The sequence below is a fragment of the Sebastes umbrosus genome, chromosome 20 (assembly GCF_015220745.1).
Source record: "Sebastes umbrosus isolate fSebUmb1 chromosome 20, fSebUmb1.pri, whole genome shotgun sequence".
NCBI lineage: Eukaryota > Metazoa > Chordata > Actinopteri > Perciformes > Sebastidae > Sebastes > Sebastes umbrosus.
In genome coordinates, this window is record NC_051288.1 from 23,801,910 (window position 1) to 23,821,446 (window position 19,537).

Below are 19,537 nucleotides of genomic sequence, written 5' to 3' on the forward strand. Positions count from 1 at the left end.
AAATTCAAAGTACTAATACCACACTGTAAAAATAATCTGTTATAAGTAAAAGTCCTGCATTAAAAATGATGCTTTTAGTAAAAGTATAATCAGGAAAATGTGCTTAAAATATTAAAAGTACTCAATAGAAAAATGTCCCCCTACTGTTATACTATATATTACATCATTCGATTATTATTACTCATGCAATAATGTAAAAGCAGGATTGGTTGAGGTGGAGCTCATTTTTGAACTATTAACTAATAATTATTTTCATTATCTACTGATTATTTTCTGCATTAATTGTTTGATAAGTTTAAAAAAAATGGTGAGAAATGCTGTCACAATGACCCTGAGCCCAAAGTGACAACTTTACAATGTTTTTGTCCAATAAACAGTCCAAACCTCAACATAATTACTAATACATTAACAATTATTGACATTATTAAAAGGAAAAGCAGCAAATCGTCCTATCTGTGACACTAGAACTATGAACTGTTTTATTATATAATTGATAAATGGACTAATTGTTTCGGCTGTACTTTTAACTTTTAATTTATGACAAAATATAATTTGATAAACTCGCGGTATGTTTTGAATGCAAAAATCTTAATTTGTGAAGTGCAATAAAACGTACAAAATTTCCCTCAGATGTAGTGAAGTAGAAGTAGAAAGTAGCATGAAAAGAAAAGACTCAAGTAAAGTACAACTACCTTTTTTTGGACATTTGAGGCATGGCAATAATATCTAAGACTTCTTTACTTTAGAGAAATCCTAGAGAAAGTGGAGTACTTTGCTGCTCATTCCCTTTAAATGCAGGATTATTAAGATGACGGGTGCTTCAGAATTCCCTTTTGGTTTGTTTGGATACTAGAGATAATAGATGGGAAATTCAAGTGGCAGTGATACTCTGTCAGACTGTGTGAAGAAGTGGTTTAGCTGAGATATTAAACATAATTCATTGGCAGAAAATTAATCAGCATTCTTTTAATAACAAGACCCAAAATTCACAACTAAAATGTAAATATACGCTGGTCGTTTCTGATGTTAAACTTAATACTTTTGGGATTTTGATATCTTAATTTTCTGAGTTTATACACCAATTAAAGAAGAATAATTGGCAGATAAATCAGTAATGAAAACAGTTGCTGTCCTAATAATAAGAAAAGGCTGAACAAAAGACCCACACAACAGAGTAAACAACAATTCATTTAATAATTAATCTTTGTGGTCTCTAGGGGAGGGGTTTGAAAGGTATAAAATGGTCATATTAAAATAATCGACCCAGTCTTTTCCCTCTCAGGATACCCACTGTCTAGTTGTCTTCTGACACAAGTCCTTATATTTTTTTTTTATTATTCAGTTCTTCAGCAGATGTCCCACTTATCCATGTATATAACTTATTTTTATTGATGAAACAACTCGACAGTTCAATGTACAAGGCTCCCATAGTCCCAAATGGATATAACACACAACCAATGACACACAGGCAAACCTCCCTCTCAGCGTAATAAAGTCGTAGATGAGATCCTTGAAGAGGCCCAGAGGTCGCAATGGAGACGGCTTAATGTTCACAAACAGTTTTTCTGTGACGCAAGCCCTCTGCTCTTGTCCTCTGCATGATTTGAAAACAGATTACTACCTGGGGGAGAGAGTACTGGTTGATACCCGAAACAAAGACAAATAACATAACAGTGAATATATTTATTATTATAGAAGATAATTAATGTTAAGAATAATAATTACAAAGGCAATTTTCTCTAGACTACTATAATCTGGTCCTGCTCATATAGTCAAGAGGAGAGTGGGAAACAGTTACAGGAAGCTCTAAAAATCACTGTGTTCACTCACACAGTGTAGCACAGTTCATTTCATCCTTTGAAAACAACCAAAAAAAAAAGCCATAAAAATCTCATTATCAGTGAAGCTGAGGGGTTTAGATTTTTGGGTAAAGCAGGAGGTGCGATGCTTACTGATCTTCATTTAAAAAAAATGGTCTCATCAGTAATCTGTCTTTCCACAAGGACGAAGACGCACAGACAGAACAGAAAGCACCACTTTTTACCACTATTTCTAAAAGACCCTCGTCCACAATACCTAATCAGGGTTGATTTATGTAGAGGAAGGCTTTATAATAATAATATCCCATGAGTTAACCAAGCTGAGGATGAACCCTTTGACGTGTTTTCACAGTGTACATCCCTCTGGAAGTCCAATCCACCTGGAAAAGGCTTGCTGAAAAGCATGGATCATAATTCACCTGAAATATGAAAGAAAACTGTCCTCTGCCTTTCCTACAGCTTTTCAAAATGGACTACTGTAATAACCAACCGCCAGTATAAAATAAAAAATACACCAAGGATGCACAGAAACCATGTACCTTTAAATTGCACTGATAGAACCATTGCGCATATTCCAAGTCACACTGATGAGTCTTGCATTTCCCTCCCTTCCATCACCTCCAGCCAGTCATGGTTACCCCTTTTTTCAGGGGTGGACTGTAGCTGGTTTTGTGTAACTGAGAGGGTTTAGTAGTCTGCAAGAGGAAAAAGGGGGCAGGTTGAGAGCAGCACAGTGATCCTGACATTTCCCTTAATCTCCTCCAGTGTTGTCCCTGTACTATCTGGACTCTCCGTCTTTGTGGGCATTGTACAGTGCCAGCTCGGCCGGCCCTACGTGTCTGCGGGGTGGTGTGGACGACCGGCTGGTGATGGACGGAATGAGCGGAGGCGGCGCCCCAACTGCCAGAGCTCCCACCAAGCCTGCGGGGGTCTTTGTCAGGATGCCGTTGGGCACGTGGTGTGGGTTTAGATGGCCTAGGCGGGCGAAGAGGCCAGCGTGGTGGTGCTGGGAAGGATGAGCTCCGTGGGGGAGCGAGTGGGCGAGAAGGCCAGGGTGGAGCTGCTCCAGGTGAGCGGCAGTAGCAGCATGCGAAGGGCCTGAGAGATGAGCGCCAGCGGGGATGTGTGGGTGCATCCCATAGTAGCGAGCCCGCTCAAAGTCTTCCCTCAGGATCTGGGCACGCTGCTCCTCATCGATCAGCCCTCCTCCCGGGGGTCCAAGGTGATGAGGGCGGTCAAAGTGATGGGCCATGAGGCTGAACTCCTGGCGGACAGCAGAGTTGGAGGCAGAGGTAGATGTCGGAGGGTGGTGAGGGTTGGCTGCAGCTGCTACAGCCGCAGCCCTCTCTGCCTCCAGAAGGCGCTGATGCTGGAGCAGTCGGGCCAGATGTGGATCGGATCGCAGGGCTAGGTGAGGGTCTGCCCGAAGTGCCAAAGCCTCCCTACGATGCTGATGTTGATGCTGAGCCGCCAGCTCCCTCCAGGGGTCCCATGTGAAGCTGTGTGGACCGTGTGATGGTCCTTGGCCTGGACCATGGTGGAAACGGTCTCCTCCTGGACCCATCACCAAACCTGCAGCACCTGTGCCCAGATACGCTTCAATGGCCCTGGAGCGGTCCAGCAGGGAAAGGTGTTGGTGGGAAGGCGGGTTCTGATTGGGTATCATGTGGGGAACACCGGGAGTGGGAGTCAGTGATAGGGAGGAAGAGGAAGGGGTGCCAGAGCGATGGTGGTGTGGATGGCTGTTGGGGCGTTCAAAGCTGTGGTTGGGTGCTGGGGGAGGGTGGGTGATGGGGATGTGCTCCGGCTCCTCTTTCCGCTCCTCTTTGACTTTGACTGGCGGGAGAAGCATGGGAGGTTTGGAGACAGGCGTTGTGGTCCGGTCAGACTTCTTGGCCTGAGGCAAAGAAGTGACAGAGGCAGAAGCTGCGGAGGAAGAAGGGAGGTTACCGTCTCTTTGGGAGTGCGAGGGCTCGTTGTGGAGGTTATGTGCTGTCGGGGCCATCGGGCGGGGGTAAAGGTCCATGGGAGACGGTGCTGAGCGGTTGGAGGGCGGGGGAGTGGTGAGCACAGAAGATGAGGAAGACCGTGGTCTGTCCCTGTCTGCTACTAAAGATGAAGGAGGTCCCCGTGAAGACACTGTCGGCTGCGGCCTCTTGTCCCCATCTCTGTCCCGCTCGCGGTCTCGGTCTCTACTTAAGCTGCGTGTCAGGTCCTCAATGGGCCCGGTGCTGCCCCCCTGGGCGCTGCTGTGGCCGTTAATGTGGGAGACCGGGGTGCTACTGCGGGCCTTGAAGGGAGGGGCGACTGGAGACATTCTCACAGGTTGTCGGCCATACAGCATATTGTCTCTGCAAAACATAATGTAAACAACAGTTACATAACGGAAATCATTCATACCCATCCTTATATTTATCACTTTAACTACAGTTTTTACCAGTGAATTGTGTGGCAGTTATAAATTCATATACAGTATTTAAAAAATGGATTTATAATACAAGCGTAACTGGCCGCAATGATAAACAATAGTATCACTCTTGAATTTGTCAACAAATGGTTCTAAGTAGGGCTGTCCATCAATTAAAATATTTAATCGCATGATGGTCCACGACAAAATGTACCTTAAAGGGAGATTATTAAAGTATTTAACACTCTTAACAACATGGGAGTGGAGGTCAGAGGTCATAGAACCCCTTTGAAAATGGCCATGCCAGTTTTTCTTCGCTAGAATTTAGCACAACTTTGGAGCATTATATTGCCTTCTTCGCGGCAAGCTACTGACAGGTCCCTATCTCACTGGGGGATCTGTGATCACAGGAATGCATGGTGTTTATGTGGGTACTTATTGCCTACTAATACCACCGTATGTCAAAAAAATAAATAAAATCCAAGCTCTTCCTTTAAAATTAAAGCCAGTGTTGAAATCAGCTGAATGTCATACCTGTCCTTTTCATCCTTGATGTGGGGGATGTCTCTCCTCTCCACGTCCTTCGCTCGATCCCTCTCGTCCCGCTTGTCCGGTCCTTTAGCCCAGCTGGGGCCGGGAGCGAACCCAGACGGGCCGCCGTGTAGACGGTTCCATGGGTCGTGATGGTTGGGGTTGGACAGGCCTCCAACCACATTAGCTGGTGAATCTTTGGGGCCAAAAACAGATCCTGCTGCGGACAAAAATACATATTCTTTGTTAGAAAAAATATGAATAAAACAGAGTACAGTAGAAGCGATGTAAAACTTTAAAATTAAGTATTATAGTATAAACATCAGGCTTTGTTGTTAGCGTCTGATATTATCCTGGTGAGCATGATTACTGGCAAGAAACTACACATACATTAAAAAAGAAAGAAAGGCGATTACTCAAATGCCAATGGGAACTTTAAAAGGAGCAGTGTGTAGGATTTGGATTCGCCCGTGTGCCAAGCGTGTAGGAGAACTACGGTAGCTGACGTGAAAATGCAAATGTCTCTCTCTAGAGCCAGTGTTTGGTTTGTCTGTTCTGGGCTACTGTAGAAACTTGGTGGCCGGCTCCGTGAAGAGAACCTGCTCCCTATGTAGATGTAAATGTCTCATTCTAAGGTAACGAAAACAACATTTTTCAGATGATTATACACCACAGAAAACATACTTAAAACTGGCAAAAGGATTTAAAAAAAAAAAAAATCAAACAATACCCAGGCCTGGATCAAAGCTGTGCTGGTAGTAGTAAAAGCAGGAAGGCTGTGTTTTAACACTCTGACATACATTTATGACTGTAGACTTATCAGAACCAGATCTCAGTTCCTCACAAAATACATATACCATGAACTACTGCACCGTCACAAGAAACACTCACAATACAATATCTGCATCCTTCTCACTGTGAATTATCCGTTGATAATAGAGGAACATATAACCAGTACAATGATAAGTCTCTCTAATGAAACTAACAGAAGCAGCCACCTCTCCCAGTTCCTGTTTTCAATACTGCTAACAGTTAGCTTTGCAACCCAAACCACATTAGCAGATTAGCTGCTGAGTGTAATACAGTAGAGGAAGCGTCAAATTGGAGTAATCCCTTCCCTTCACCATGCTACTTTCACAATAATCTTCTTTATTTGACCTCTTTACACATTTTATTTCCCGGTGTTTACAGATTGTCCTTCATGATATTAACACTTGATCTTCTTTTGCTATTTTAATAGTAAGAGTTCTAAACAAAAATGTCAGATTTACTGTGGAAGCGTCTATGGAAAGAAGGCATTAACTACTGATCTCATGCTTAGAGATCAGTAGTTAATCAAATAAGTCGTAATATGAAAATGCATTGCTTTCTGTGCTACGGCTCTGTTTTGAACAAACTTGATTGCCGACGTCGAGCAGCAAAGGTGCAACTCGACAAGCTGCAACAAGCTTATCATAATTATTCATTAGCAGATTACGGAGAGCTTCTCCAATCACAGTAAATGTGCCAATTTATTCTTCTTACGATAGTCACCCACTCAGACGGATGTGTTACCGATTTATGAATTTATAAAAACATTAAATATTGCACTACGTGGGTGAGCGGACTAATTGTTTTCCGCCCACACACACACACACACGTTCTAGCCTTTGACTAAATTGAAGGCAACCAGTGAACTTTGTGAGGATTGTTTCGAACCTATCCTTTAAGACTTGTGTTATAAGAGGAGAGATGCTGTGAAACTGACCCAGTGTTGGACTGCCAAGTCCTCCAAAGGCACCAGAACCAAGGGCTCCCAGTGGGGTAAAGGGTGGGGATCGGCCATACGGATCTAAAACACAGGTAAACGTCAGAAATACTGTGATGATACTCATTTCTACACAGGCTTTAAGCGGTGCTGAAACTTCTCCAGTCAGACGAAGAACAACAACAACACAACGGTAATGGAAACTTGATTTACATTCTTTTATGAAAGGTCAAGGTCAAGGAGTGGGTGAATCAAAGTGACAGACATTGTTCGTGGTGTACAAGTAGCATACAGATGTGCCTTTTGAAGCCGCTCTTACCCAAGTGTGCAGTTGGTGCGAGGAAAGAGGTGTGGGGCGTTGATGGAGAGATGAAAGGAGCGGAGGACGGATTGACTGCCCCTGAGGGAAAGAAGTAGTAGTAAAAGAAAAATAAATGTCACCATTCATCAAATCAAGTGCATCGAGCTACTCGTAGACTTCATGCCGTGACTCAACATTGCAATGCTGTCAAACCTCAGGGACGGGAGGACGGAATAAATCAAAATGCAAATACTGACAGGTGGTGAGAGTAGGAATTTATGAGTTCTTTAAACGGGCAAGTCCATCTGCGTTCTGCTCCCTTTTTTTTTTTTCAAATGGAAAAGCCCACTCAGCCGTTAGTGACGTAGGATATCAAAGTAAGCAGTAAAAGTACTGCTTTTGTGAATGTAGTCTGGTGGCTGTGGAGAGAGTGATATAACGGCTTCAGTTCAAAGGGCTGTCTGACGGCGAGGTAAAGCGGCTGTGGACGGGAGCAACAGAAAAACTTATTTTAGCCACCGAAAACAAAATGTTTCATTTTCACTGCTTCACCACGCTGTCAGACAGCTCTTTCCGACGGGGAACTGAAGCATTATATCGCTGTCTTGAAAGCCACAGACCAGACTCCATTTACAAAAACAGTAATTTTACCTCGCAGAACACAGAAGTTACTGGTCTACCGCTGCATCACTCAGTTAGTCTGTTTGTGTTATTGTGTGACTTTCTGATCTGAACTAATGTGGCGTCCACAGCTGTACATTGCTTAACTTTAGTGCCGGTACTCCTGTCTGCTTCTCCAAACTGGGAGCATGCCGACCGCCATCTAAGTTACTGTATGTAATGTTAATACACTGACTATAAGGATGTATATGTACTGTACATGTAACAGCATCATTATGCAGAAACCTACGTCGGGTCACGTGGGAAAACATTTTTAGAAGGGCTTGGGAAAATATCATTTTGACGCTAAAACATACTTTGACAAATTTGAATGTTTGGATTTGAACACATAAGGAACACCACTGGGAAGCTACAGAATGATATAAAAACCAAAAACCCTTTAAGAATTCAGTCAGAATCATGTGTGCAGATGTGAAACACTGAAGAAAAACTATCCCAGTACATTACACAACTTTAAGTTGCCAAATCAACAATAAATTCACATTCTGTTAGCTGTTCTTAAGAGAAAAAAAATGTTTATAAATGCACCTGCAGCTGAGAACAGACTGGGAGGTCTGGTTAGATCATGAGTGGGAGGCATTGCTCCTCCCATGGGCCCCATGGGGCCCAGTCCCCCGGCTCCAGGAAGACGAGCCAGCAGGTCACTACGGAAGTCCAACTTGTGAGGATCAGCCTGCATCAGCTGAAAGAGGCGAGTAGAACAGGCATTTAAAAGGGATTTCCATTTCAATATTCAATACAATTCAATTGAATTCACTATCTGGGAGATTACAATACATGATTTCAATAAAGAAACACATACCTTCACTTTTTTCTGATGGCTCAGAATCATCCAGGCCACATACACATGCATAGCACACCACTTTCCTGGTTTCTGCACAGCACAAAAAAAATCACAGGGGTTTACTTTGTTATTCTATGAATCTTGCATGTACACCTTTAAAGCCTTTGCACACAGAGTCAGATGATCTTCCTGTTGTTCACAAATATCTCGTTCAGACGGAACACAAGGTTGGTGTTTTCCAGCTGGAGATAAGGATACCCGCTAGAGCTCATTATAAGGGAATATATTTTAAAAAAGTCAGTGAAAAACGCGTAAGCAAGGATACAAGAAAATCACAGGGGGAGAGAACAACCACGTACATCATACACGGGGTAATGTCTGGCTTCTGAAATATCTAACTGGGTGTGCAAGGGCAGAGAATAGACCAGTAGCAGTCAAGATTACAAGTGAGATTAGTGCAAAGAGTGAGTGAAGCAGTGAGAAAGTAAAAACAGGCTGAAGGTTTTAAGGAGCCAAGGGATTCAAAAACATCTGTTTTTGCTTACATTACTGATTCTCAACGATGTCCCAAATGGATCAGTTAGCTACAAGAAAACAGAAGTGTAAAACCACTTTTAATCCACATATCTCACTTTTTATCAGGAAGTAGTTTTGCACTCTTTACTGCACTGACTAGGCCCATGTTGCAGCACATCCTAGCCTAACCTTTGGTTGTCCACATCTATACAGACCTAATGCAAACAAAAAGGGAGGATATCTCTACAGTGATGATGCAAACTTCAGTGTCTAAGTAAGTATGATGTTGTCCTTACCCTGGGGTCTTTGGGCTGCAGGTGGTGAGGCACAACCCCGAGTCGTGAAGATATATCAGGACCCGCTCCCTGAGGGACAAGAGGCTGTCACACACACAGCCAACACAACACATGAGCAATGACCTACACAACCTACTTTTCCCTCGATCTATAATCTATTGACTATTTTACTGATTAGTCGACTCATCTAAATGATTCATTTTCCTCCAAAAAAAACTGACGTTCCATTACTGATGAGCTCTGAAAAAGGACGGGAAAAGAGCCATCATCTGTAGCTGCTGGGATCCTGTAAAAACGTCTACCAATCACTGCCTCGCGGTCCGCTTGGAAAGAACCAATCAGATGCCTCCCTGCCTCCCTGCTCGTACCCTTCCCTTGGCGTGCACCAACCTGAACTCAGAGCGTGTCGCCGCCGCAAGTTTACTGGAGAATGGGAGAGAAAAGTCAGCCCTGCAGTAGGACTGCCGCGGTTACTTGTCATGAGGTAGCGTTGTTGAGTTGAGGTCCTCTCTCCGCTCTGTGTCTGTGAAGTAGTTACGATGCGGCGGTGCTTGTGCATGTGTGTAGGGGGCATTGCCTTGGAAGGAGCTCCTGAGGCGATGCTACTTTCAAATTATGCTAGCTTTCCAACATCGTCGACCCTATGTTTAAGGTTAAGAGTTTACAAAAGAGTCCATATGAAGCTTCTGTGCTGTGAGAGGGTCGATGCTAAATTACCCTCCAGTGCTTCCAACATTGTCTGGGAAGTCCTATTTGTTATCAAACACGCTTCATATTTTCATCAGTGTTCTTGCAGTGTGGGTGATCAAATGAACTGAACGGTCTCTCCTGCCAATGTCGAGTATAATTACACCAGGTAATGTGAGATTTCCCCTGACAACATGACATCTAGTGGCTACACAGGAATATTTAACACAAAAGATGTAGAGAGTTTTTCTCACCTTTGGCTGAAATGCTCCTTGTAAGGAGCTGAAAGGCCCAGTGGGAGGAATCACAGGCTGGATACTCGGCACTGAGGGCGGCTGGTAATGTGGGAAGAACTACCATGACACACACACACACACACATATACATACAGCTTAGTGACCACTGAACAAGTTGATTAAATACATTTTGTTTAGCACACTTTAAATCTAGTTATTGTTTCAAATGTGTAAGGATGTCTGAAATGTATTCTCTTTATAATTTAATATATTAATCTGTAAATTATCACCACCAACATAATCTGTAAGATTACACAAAGTACTCACAGGGTGTCGGTACAGTCCGTCCGATTTGCTTAGATACTTATCAAACTAAAAAGACAAAAGCAGTTCGTGGGTTAAAACATAAAAAAAAAAAACCCTGAACACAGTCCACATTCCAGCCACACAGGAATTTCAAGTACGACACAGATGTTCGGCATAACAACAACAGAGAGCATCTCACCAGAGGCGGCGCGGTAGCTGTGGGGTGCAGGAAGGGCGTGAAGTGTTGGTGCGTGTGCGTGTGTTGGTGCTGGTGGTTGTGCTGATGGAACTGGAAGGCCAGAGGCGGGATACTCGTCTGGTTCTGAGACGTCCGACCCGATGGACCCGGTGTGGAGTTCGATGCCGATGGACCACCAGGAGTGGAGCGGCCCGCAGCTGCTGCATTATTTTCAGCCCCTGGGACGCTGCGTCTGCCCTCGCGCTCTTGTGAATTCAAGAAGTGGGAGTTTAAGTTTTGACGCAACAATTCTTGGTCTACAGTGGAGGGAAATAAAAGGGAGAGATAATAAATAAAACAAATCAAAACAGATTGGCTCTTTAATTTCAGTATAAAAATGACAAATATTACTACATTATTGTGCCTGCTTTTAACACACAAGAATAACACATTTGGGATTTTTACGGTGCTACTTATCAAGTCTCCAGATTAGGGCTTTCAAAGTTAACGCGATAACGCAAATTCGTTACACAACTAATTTCTTTAATGCATTAACGCAACTTGTGATTTTTATGTTGTAGCGGGCTCAGAGTGAAGATACTGACATCAGATGAAACTAAAAAACCTCAGGAATCTATTAGTACCATCCATGTCATACTCGCTTGTCAGGAAGGACGCTAAATAACACTCCACACTAAATTTTGGTGAGGAAAAACTGGCATGGCCATTTTCAAAGGGGTCCCTTGACCTCTGACCTCCAGATGTGTGAATAAAAATGGTTCTATGGGTACCCACGAGTCTCCCCTTTACAGACATGCCCACTTTATGATAATCACATGCAGTTTTGAGCAAGTCATAGTCAAGTCAGCACACTGACACACTGACAGCTGTTGTTGCCTGTTGGGCTGCAGTTTGCCATGTTATAGTTTGAGCATATTTTTATGCTAAATGCAGTACCTGTGAGGGTTTCTGGACAATATTTGTCATTGTTTTGTGTTTTTAATTGATGTCAAATAATAAATATATACATGCATTTGCATAAAGCAGCATATTTTTCCACTCCAATGTTGATAAAAGTATTAAATACTTGACAAATCTCCCTGGTCTCTCCCTTTAAAAAGGTATATTTTGAACAGATAAAAAATGTGCGATCAACTATGGACAATCATGCGATTAAATATTCTAAACGATTGACAGCCCTACTCCAAAAACATACAGTATAACATGCAGCCTCCGGTTTACAGAAAGAATGCTATATTTGCAGTGCTGATGCGATCAGACCTCATTTCATCAATATACAACTTCCTCAACCCCCCAGACGAACCCAGACAACCGCCAGAGGAAGTCTGGTTTTGGTTTATTTCAGTCGCATATTACTCATTGTGTTCCCATGAACAGCTGAAACAGACTGTAACAGCAGTGAAAAGTAGCATTCCTGTTGACTGTACCTGCTGCTGTGGAGTGGCCAGGACCTTGTAGCAGAGGTGGAGGGGGAGGAAGGCCAGGTGAGGACGTGAACAAGGCTCCAGAGCTGGCTCGGGATGGGGGTCGGTGGGGCCCTGAGGATCCTAAGCCCCTGGAGTAGGGCACACTGGTGGAGGGAGTCGGGGGGCGCATGGAGGATGAGGAAGACGCAGATGAAGCAGATGAGGGAGGTTTGACTGGGGTGTTGCTCCTGAGAAGAAAGAACGTTTAAATAATGAATAAAAGAATTAAGCCAGCAGGGACTCATATAATCAAAAAAGAATATTATGAAAAGGTGCTCATAATTTATATACCTGTTGATGTTGTAGATGGAGTGAGATCGTCCAGGCAAAGTGAGGAAGGGTTTGGGTTTGTTGAGTGGCGGGCTGCCGTTGTGGCGGCTGCCGTTTCCGTTGAACGGGCTGGACCGGGGGACTGTGCCCGGGGCTGTGACCGGGGAAGGCAGGCAAGAGAAGGGGGCGGAAGAGGTAGAAGAAGAAACAGGCTCTGGGAAATGCTGCTCCAAGCTTTTCTCCTGGCTTCGCTCCAGGCCGGATACTCTCGGGGTCACCATCAACCGTGAGACACCGCCACAACGGGCCGGGAGAGGCGGGCAGATTTTGGCCATGGATGTGCCCATGTTTGAGGGGGCAGGCTCCACAACTAAAGAAGAGAACATCAGTCAGCACATCTCCAGCACATTACAGCACAGAGTGACAGCAGTGAGGGTGGGAAAATGCAACAGAGAGGGACACCACAAACCCAAAATGTGAACTAGTGCTTAAGGTTTGAGGGATTCACAGTTCCAAATTTTAGACCTAAATACATTTTCAAAGAAAGAGACCAAATCCAAATTCCAAGGGCAGTCAGAGCTGGTCCCAAATAGACCCGAGGAAAGTCAGGAAAATTGGAAAATTATCATTATTGACTAAACCCACACCATGGAATACCAAACAACGGATATTTTGTGTCATATCACATCAATGTACAGCTTGTGAGGACTGACACATCAGTTCAAGGTTTCATGAATATCTCGTACCTTTCCTCGTACTGACTGTGAAGACTGGGTCCATGTCGTTGTCTGAGGCCTAAATGGGGATAAGAAACAAATATTTATTTAATTTATACTCCAAATTCAACATATCAATCAGCTATTTCTTAATAAGTCTATTATACAACCTAACAAATTAATATCTTATTAAATATCAAAAATACGGTGTAATGTTTTTCAAGTAATGGTAAAGGTACACACCTTGTCTCCTGTATCACTCTCAGTGTCACACTGAAAGAAGACAACCACAGAAAAAAAATTAAGATTTGCATCTATTAGAAGGCAATGTAAAGTTTTAGATGAGTTTTCACTGTGTTGCAGGACATTTATACATCAGAACATCATGTTCACTATAATATTAGAAAATAAACTTACAATATAGCCAGTCTCCAAAGGGTGTCCCTAGAGAAAAAAATAATATATAGTATTTTAAAATAGGTTTTGAATATGTATATAAATTACAGCTTTAAAAAGGTATAATAAAATTACATAACACAATATTTCCTGGTTTGTTAGGAATCACCCTGCACTGTTTCATTAACACAAACACCCTTGAATGTTAGGTGTTGTCAACCAGTTTTACTGGCTCATTATAAATGACAGGATAAACAGGTAAGCGGCACGACAGAAATGTAAACATTTGCTATTTGATTAAGAATTAGCTCAACATCTAACATGACAAGATGAAGGTGGATTCAAACAGAAACATTCACCTCTATCTTTCTCCTCTTATTTCTGCTCTTGTTCCAGCAGCTGCTGGAGTAGCTGTGCGGGGCTCCTTCCTCCGGCTCGGACAGCGGCCCTCCTCCATTCTCCTCCGGCCCTCTCTTCCCCTTGTTCCTCCTTCCCAGCATATCAGTGCGCTGACTGGGCTTCAGAGAGCAGTCCATCTGATAAGGAGAGACAAAATAAACCAGTGTTTACATGTCCAGCAATAAGCATGAATGTGTATGCCGGAGGGCAAAGACCATAGGCTAGCTACATACTGATTAATGTCCTGGCGGACCTAATTTCTGCATACTTTCTACCCTGAGCGTGGCAAAAATAGAAACACCAGAATGATGTAATGCAATACAACAGCCTGCATGAGACATCAGCTGTTTCTGTGTAGACTCAATTATACGGTGTGTTTTGAGACGGTATTTGTGGTTGTATTGTAGTCATTTAAAACTAGCAGCCTAAAAATACTACTGTAGAGTTTAATCAATACTTCTGACAAATGTCCACAATGAAAACACACAAAAGGACAGTGGTATTAGAGTGCATTGCAGGTTCCCATCTTTCTGATCACTTATCTCCACTTATCTACCTCAGGGGGTCAGAGGATAAATCTGAGATGATAAAACAAGTTAGGAAAGAGAAAGAAAAAGCATCTCTGCTACACAAAATATAATTTTTTTCTTTTTGTTTTTTTCTGGTGAAATACTGTAAAGTACTACCTCTTCATGGCCCCAAAAATTAAAATTAAATCATTTTAAAAAGGAAAAACCAGTCTGTGATGAGAGGCTGCTAGTAGGCGTTGCTTGGCTATATAGAGTCACACGCCAAAACCAGTGACTTATACAGTATGAAAAGAGTTTGCGTACAAACAGTTTCTTTAAACCTTGAAAGTTGTTGTGAAACATGATTTGAATTAAGATATTTCCAATGCATATGTCAATGAAATAACATCTTGACATTACAAGCTGAATTACAGGTTGCTGTATATATTTCACGACTACTCGGTAGAGTTTTAAATCCAGTTCATATTTAGATGCATTAAAAAATGACTATGTAATTTTAAAACTGCCACATACTGCCATTAGGGCTGCAACTAATGATTATGTTCATTGTTGATTGTTTCGATTGATTAATCGATTAGTTGTTTAGTCAATAAAATGGTGAAAAATGTTGATCAGTGTTTCCCAAAGCCCAAGATGATATCCTCAAATGTCTTGTTTTGTCAACCACTCAAAGATATTCAGTTTACTGTCATAGAGGAAACGAAACGAAACGAAACCAGAATTTGAACTTTTTGTTTCTTAAAAAATTACACAAGCCGATTAATCGATTATCAAAATAGTTGGTGATTAACTTCATAGTTGACAACTCATCGATTAATCGTTGCAGCTCTAATCATCGTTACTCTGTTCAGTTGGATCCTTCAAAGTTACTTAGTTTGTGTTGTTAAAAAATACAGCGGCTAAAATAGATAGCTGCATTTTTAATAAAGAACACATAAAACTGAAGTGCAGGTAACGCAACATGACGGCCGCCACAGCTCGTCTGTTTTTAAATTAATGATTTTCTACAGAATAACTGCGGGCAGTCACTTCTGTTAATAAATTCAAGCAGGAAGTTAGAAATTCGGAAAAGGAAATTGCCCCATTCCAGCAGTAAACACTGTATTTTTTTTTTTACTGGTATGTTTACTTTTATCCATTAGCAATTTCAGAAATATTAACCAACCAGAAATCTTGGCATTCACTGGTGGATTTGACTGTAAAATCAAGTTACCCAGGAGGAGACTTAGTGGAACTGTCTGTGCATGTAAATAGGCATTTTTACATAACCTTCTGACAAATTATTTGGTTTCCTGTCCTGATGCAGAAGTCAAATGGCTTCAGACCACCCTGAAGGCAGATTATTAATATTATAGATTATTTTCTCTTCATCAGATTGTCAATTGTGCCACATGCATACACATGTATGATGTATTGAAGCTCTAAATGCGTGGTGGAAACCAACCAAATGCTGATTTTTTAATCCACATTAGTGTCCTTTCTTGTCTTGATTGATTGATTGATTGACAACTAAGCTGAGAAAGTAGAGAATGAAAAGTATTATGTGAAGTAGGGATGTGTATTGGCAAGAATCTGGCGATACGTATCATGATACAGGGGTCACAATTATTGCAATACTGTAAACAAGGTGATATATTGCATATATATATTTAAATCTAATTTTAGGAAAACGGAAAGAACACAACACCATATAAGTAAAAATCGAAGTAAAATAAAGTTTACTTTTTGTATGTAATCAGAATAGTGAGATCTGCATTTATTCAGTCCCTGTAACATCCAACATAGCACTACTTTGAGAGGGCACGTACACTAAGAAGGTGCATATATTTGCAAATGAAATAAGTATTGACTGAGTTAATCTTTGCATGTAAACTATTAAATAAAAATCAATCATGTTTTGAGAATCAATACAGTATCACAAAACATAATATCGCGATATTCGATATTTTCTTACACCCCTAATTTGAAGGTCCAAGTACTTAAACAACAGAATGTCTGCTGTTGATTAATACTTAATTATACCCATTTAAATTATTTCTTGTGGATTATTATTTCTTTCTTAGTCTGAAAAGCCATTTGGCAGCTCATCAACACCTCACTGAATTAGGACATGAATAATTGAGGCCTCTCCAGAACCCATCAGAGGGATGCCTTGGGGTTTGGGGTTGGCCTGAGTGGATGAAGCGAAGAATAGTGTCAAGAGTTGAGGAGTTCAATCTGAAGGCTTTTTCACACCTTTAGCTGGAGGGGAAGAAGGCATGATTTGATGTGATGGGAGAGGAGTAAAGAGGACCAAAGAAGTCAATCTGGAGTGAGCACATCACTCCGGTTTTAGCTGCACTTCACTGGATGCCTCTCAAATTTAGAATTGATTTTAAGATTTTATTATTAACTTTTAAAGCTCTGCATGGTTTGGCACCAAGCTACATCATTGAGCTCCTTTCACCCTATGTGCCACCGCGTAAACTGAGGTCCTCTGACTTGGCTCTACTGGTTGTACCCAGGTCTAGGCTGGTGACTAAGGGTGACAGGGCCTTTGCCATCAATGCCCCTAGACTGGGGCTGCTGCTAGTTTGCTGCTGCCTTTTATTAAACCAAAATGATCTTATACTGCACTAGAGCTTTTACTCTTGTGTGTTATATTCTATTTTAGCTTCTATCGTAGCTTTTATTTTTTTTATTTTCTAATCTTTAATGTTTTTATAACTGTTTTAATTATGTCTTAATGTTCTTTTGCACTTTGTTGCAATGTTCTTGAATGTTTATGTAAAGCACTTCTGTTTATATTTATTCATTACATCTACTTTACCTGTTTTATTTGCTTTATAACTGTGTGTGTGTTTTACCTGTTATATGTTTCACCTGTTGTATTTACTTTATAACTGTGTGTGTTTTACCTGTTATATGTTTTATCTGCCTCGTTTAGTCTTGTCAAGTATTTGTTTTAAAGCACTGACCAGAAGTGGCAACTGTGAATCTCGTTGTATTTAATACAATGACAATAAAGCTATTCTTTTTTGTTTTGTTTTGTTATGTTGTATAGTCTTAAATTGTGCAAAACAATAAAACAAAAATAAACAATCTTATCAATTTGTTTTAAAAATGAAATTGTGTTTTGGTGAATGACAGCTTTGGTGTAAACATGAAGCATATTTACCTCCAGTGCCTCCAAGCTGACAAAGCTCGCAATAGCGAAGCCATCGATTATGTCTTCCTCGCAGGACACCGACTCTCTCTTCCTCCTGCGTGGAGGCCTGTGTCTCCCGAACCCGGGCCGGCATTCTCTCCCACCGGGTACAGTACCGGTACCAGGACCCACCGGCACCCCCCCACTGTTCGTCCCACCACAAGCCTCCCTGTCGGAGCCTGAGGACAGGGATGTGGCCCTCTGCTCGGCCAGGTCCACTCTCCTCCTCCGCCGCTCCCTGTCTCTCTGTGACCGGGACCGTCGGCTCTGCCTGAACCCAGTGCTCCTGCTCGGACCCTCCATGTTCAATCCTCCTTTTGTAGCTCCAGTGAGACCCAAAAGGCACTTTAATATCAAGTCCAGGTGGAAGGCACCAGATAAAAACACCACCACACAGGCAGCCCTCCTGTGTTAAAATGGCTGATGTTAATGGAACCAGTGGCTATTATTCACCCTCCTCTGACAACAGTCTCTCGGCATCAGAGCCTTCTTTCTTTCGGCGGAATTTTAGTGTCATTTCAAAGAATCTGATCTGCAAACTTTAGCTCCACATATTGACATTTAAATCCACTTTAAATGTCAGGACATAGCTGGGAGAAGTGCTAACATTAAGCTAGCTAGCAAAGAAATTAAAGTTATATACGCATGTAAACAAAAACAAAAAGAGAAGTCTAGTATAAAGCAGGTCAAATCACAACTAGAAACATTACTACATTAATTACTCAACATTGCTCGTGGAGGATTTTACTAATTTTCTGCACACGCTGACAAATTTATTAGCAAAAATGATGCTAGTTAGTTAGCTTGTTAGTTAGCAAAGGCCAATAAGCCAGATATCAGACATTAACACGCCGGTAGTCTTGACTAGTATTATCATATTAATGTTAAATTATAACTGTTAACAGCTACTCACAATCTAAAGGAGTAAAACACGAGCTCCGGGTTGAGTTAAACTGATGCTAATGCTAACGTTAGCATCAGTGTTGTTTGGTTAGCATGTCCACGGCTAACTCAATACATCTCTATATTTATAATCAGCAGACTGGAGACAGAAGAATAAAACTATATTCTTACAGCGTGTCTGGTAAAGACTGACTAAGAAACCGGACAGTTTACTACGAAGCTAACTAACTAACAACCTGCTGCCAACAGGAACAAACGTTTCTCCTCCTGTCGAGATGTTGATGAGCAAAGAATCACATCAGAAGAAAAGACGTAACGTTAGCATGAAGCTAGTTAGCACTGTAGCTAGTTAGCACTGTAGCTAGTTAGCACTATAGTTAGCACTGTAGCTAGTTAGCACTGTAGCTAGCACTGTAGCTAGTTAGCACTGTAGCTAGTTAGCACTGTAGTTAGTACTGTAGCTAGTTAGCACTGGAGCTAGTTAGCATGAAGCTAGTTAGCACTGGAGCTAGTTAGCACTATAGCTAGTTAGCACTGTAGTTAGCACTGTAGCTAGTTAGCACTGTAGCTAGTTAGCACTATAGCTAGCACTGTTGCTAGTTAGCACTGTAGCCAGCACTGTAGCTAGCTAGTCAGTTAGCACTGTAGCTAGTTAGCACTGTAGCTAGTTAGCACTGTAGCCAGCACTGTAGCTAGCTAGTCAGTTAGCACTGTAGCTAGTTAGCACTGTAGCTAGCTAGCACTGTAGCCAGCACTGTAGCTAGCTAGTCAGTTAGCACTGTAGCTAGTTAGCACTGTAGCTAGCACTGTAGCTAGTTAGCACTGTAGTTAACTGGCACTGTAGCTAGTTAGCACTGTAGTTAACTGGCACTGTAGCTAGTTAGCACTGTAGCTAGTTAGCACTGTAGTTAACTGGCACTGTAGCTAGTTAGCACTGTAGCTAGCACTGTAGCTAGTTAGCACTGTAGTTAACTGGCACTGTAGCTAGTTAGCACTGTAGCTAGCTAGCACTGTAGCTAGTTAGCACTGTAGTTAACTGGCACTGTAGCTAGTTAGCACTGTAGCTAGCTAGCACTGTAGCTAGTTAGCACTGTAGTTAACTGGCACTGTAGCTAGTTAGCACTGTAGCTAGTTAGCACTGTAGTTAGCACTGTAGCGT

At 42.0% G+C, this 19,537-nt stretch overlaps 1 protein-coding gene across 5 annotated transcripts; it reads right to left on the reverse strand.

Moving 5' to 3' along the window:
• Positions 1-1,175: 1,175 nt before the first annotated feature.
• Positions 1,176-18,846, reverse strand: fbrs (fibrosin). 5 transcript variants are annotated; one of them, XM_037754717.1, is made up of 18 exons: positions 17,446-18,846; positions 13,719-13,895; positions 13,381-13,407; positions 13,207-13,236; positions 12,994-13,042; positions 12,269-12,617; positions 11,939-12,165; positions 10,512-10,807; positions 10,334-10,378; positions 10,025-10,123; positions 9,084-9,152; positions 8,817-8,855; positions 8,290-8,361; positions 8,016-8,169; positions 6,825-6,905; positions 6,506-6,589; positions 4,762-4,978; positions 1,176-4,171 (listed from the first exon to the last, which is right to left on the reverse strand). In XM_037754717.1, exons 1-18 carry the CDS (start codon positions 17,776-17,778, stop codon positions 2,599-2,601), a joined length of 3,921 nt encoding a protein of 1,306 aa, XP_037610645.1. In that variant the 5' UTR covers positions 17,779-18,846; the 3' UTR covers positions 1,176-2,598. The 5 variants fall into 5 exon arrangements, with proteins under 5 accessions (XP_037610645.1, XP_037610643.1, XP_037610642.1 ...); XM_037754715.1 differs by having other exon boundaries at positions 4,762-4,975; positions 9,084-9,167; XM_037754714.1 differs by having other exon boundaries at positions 9,084-9,167.
• Positions 18,847-19,537: the final 691 nt, after the last annotated feature.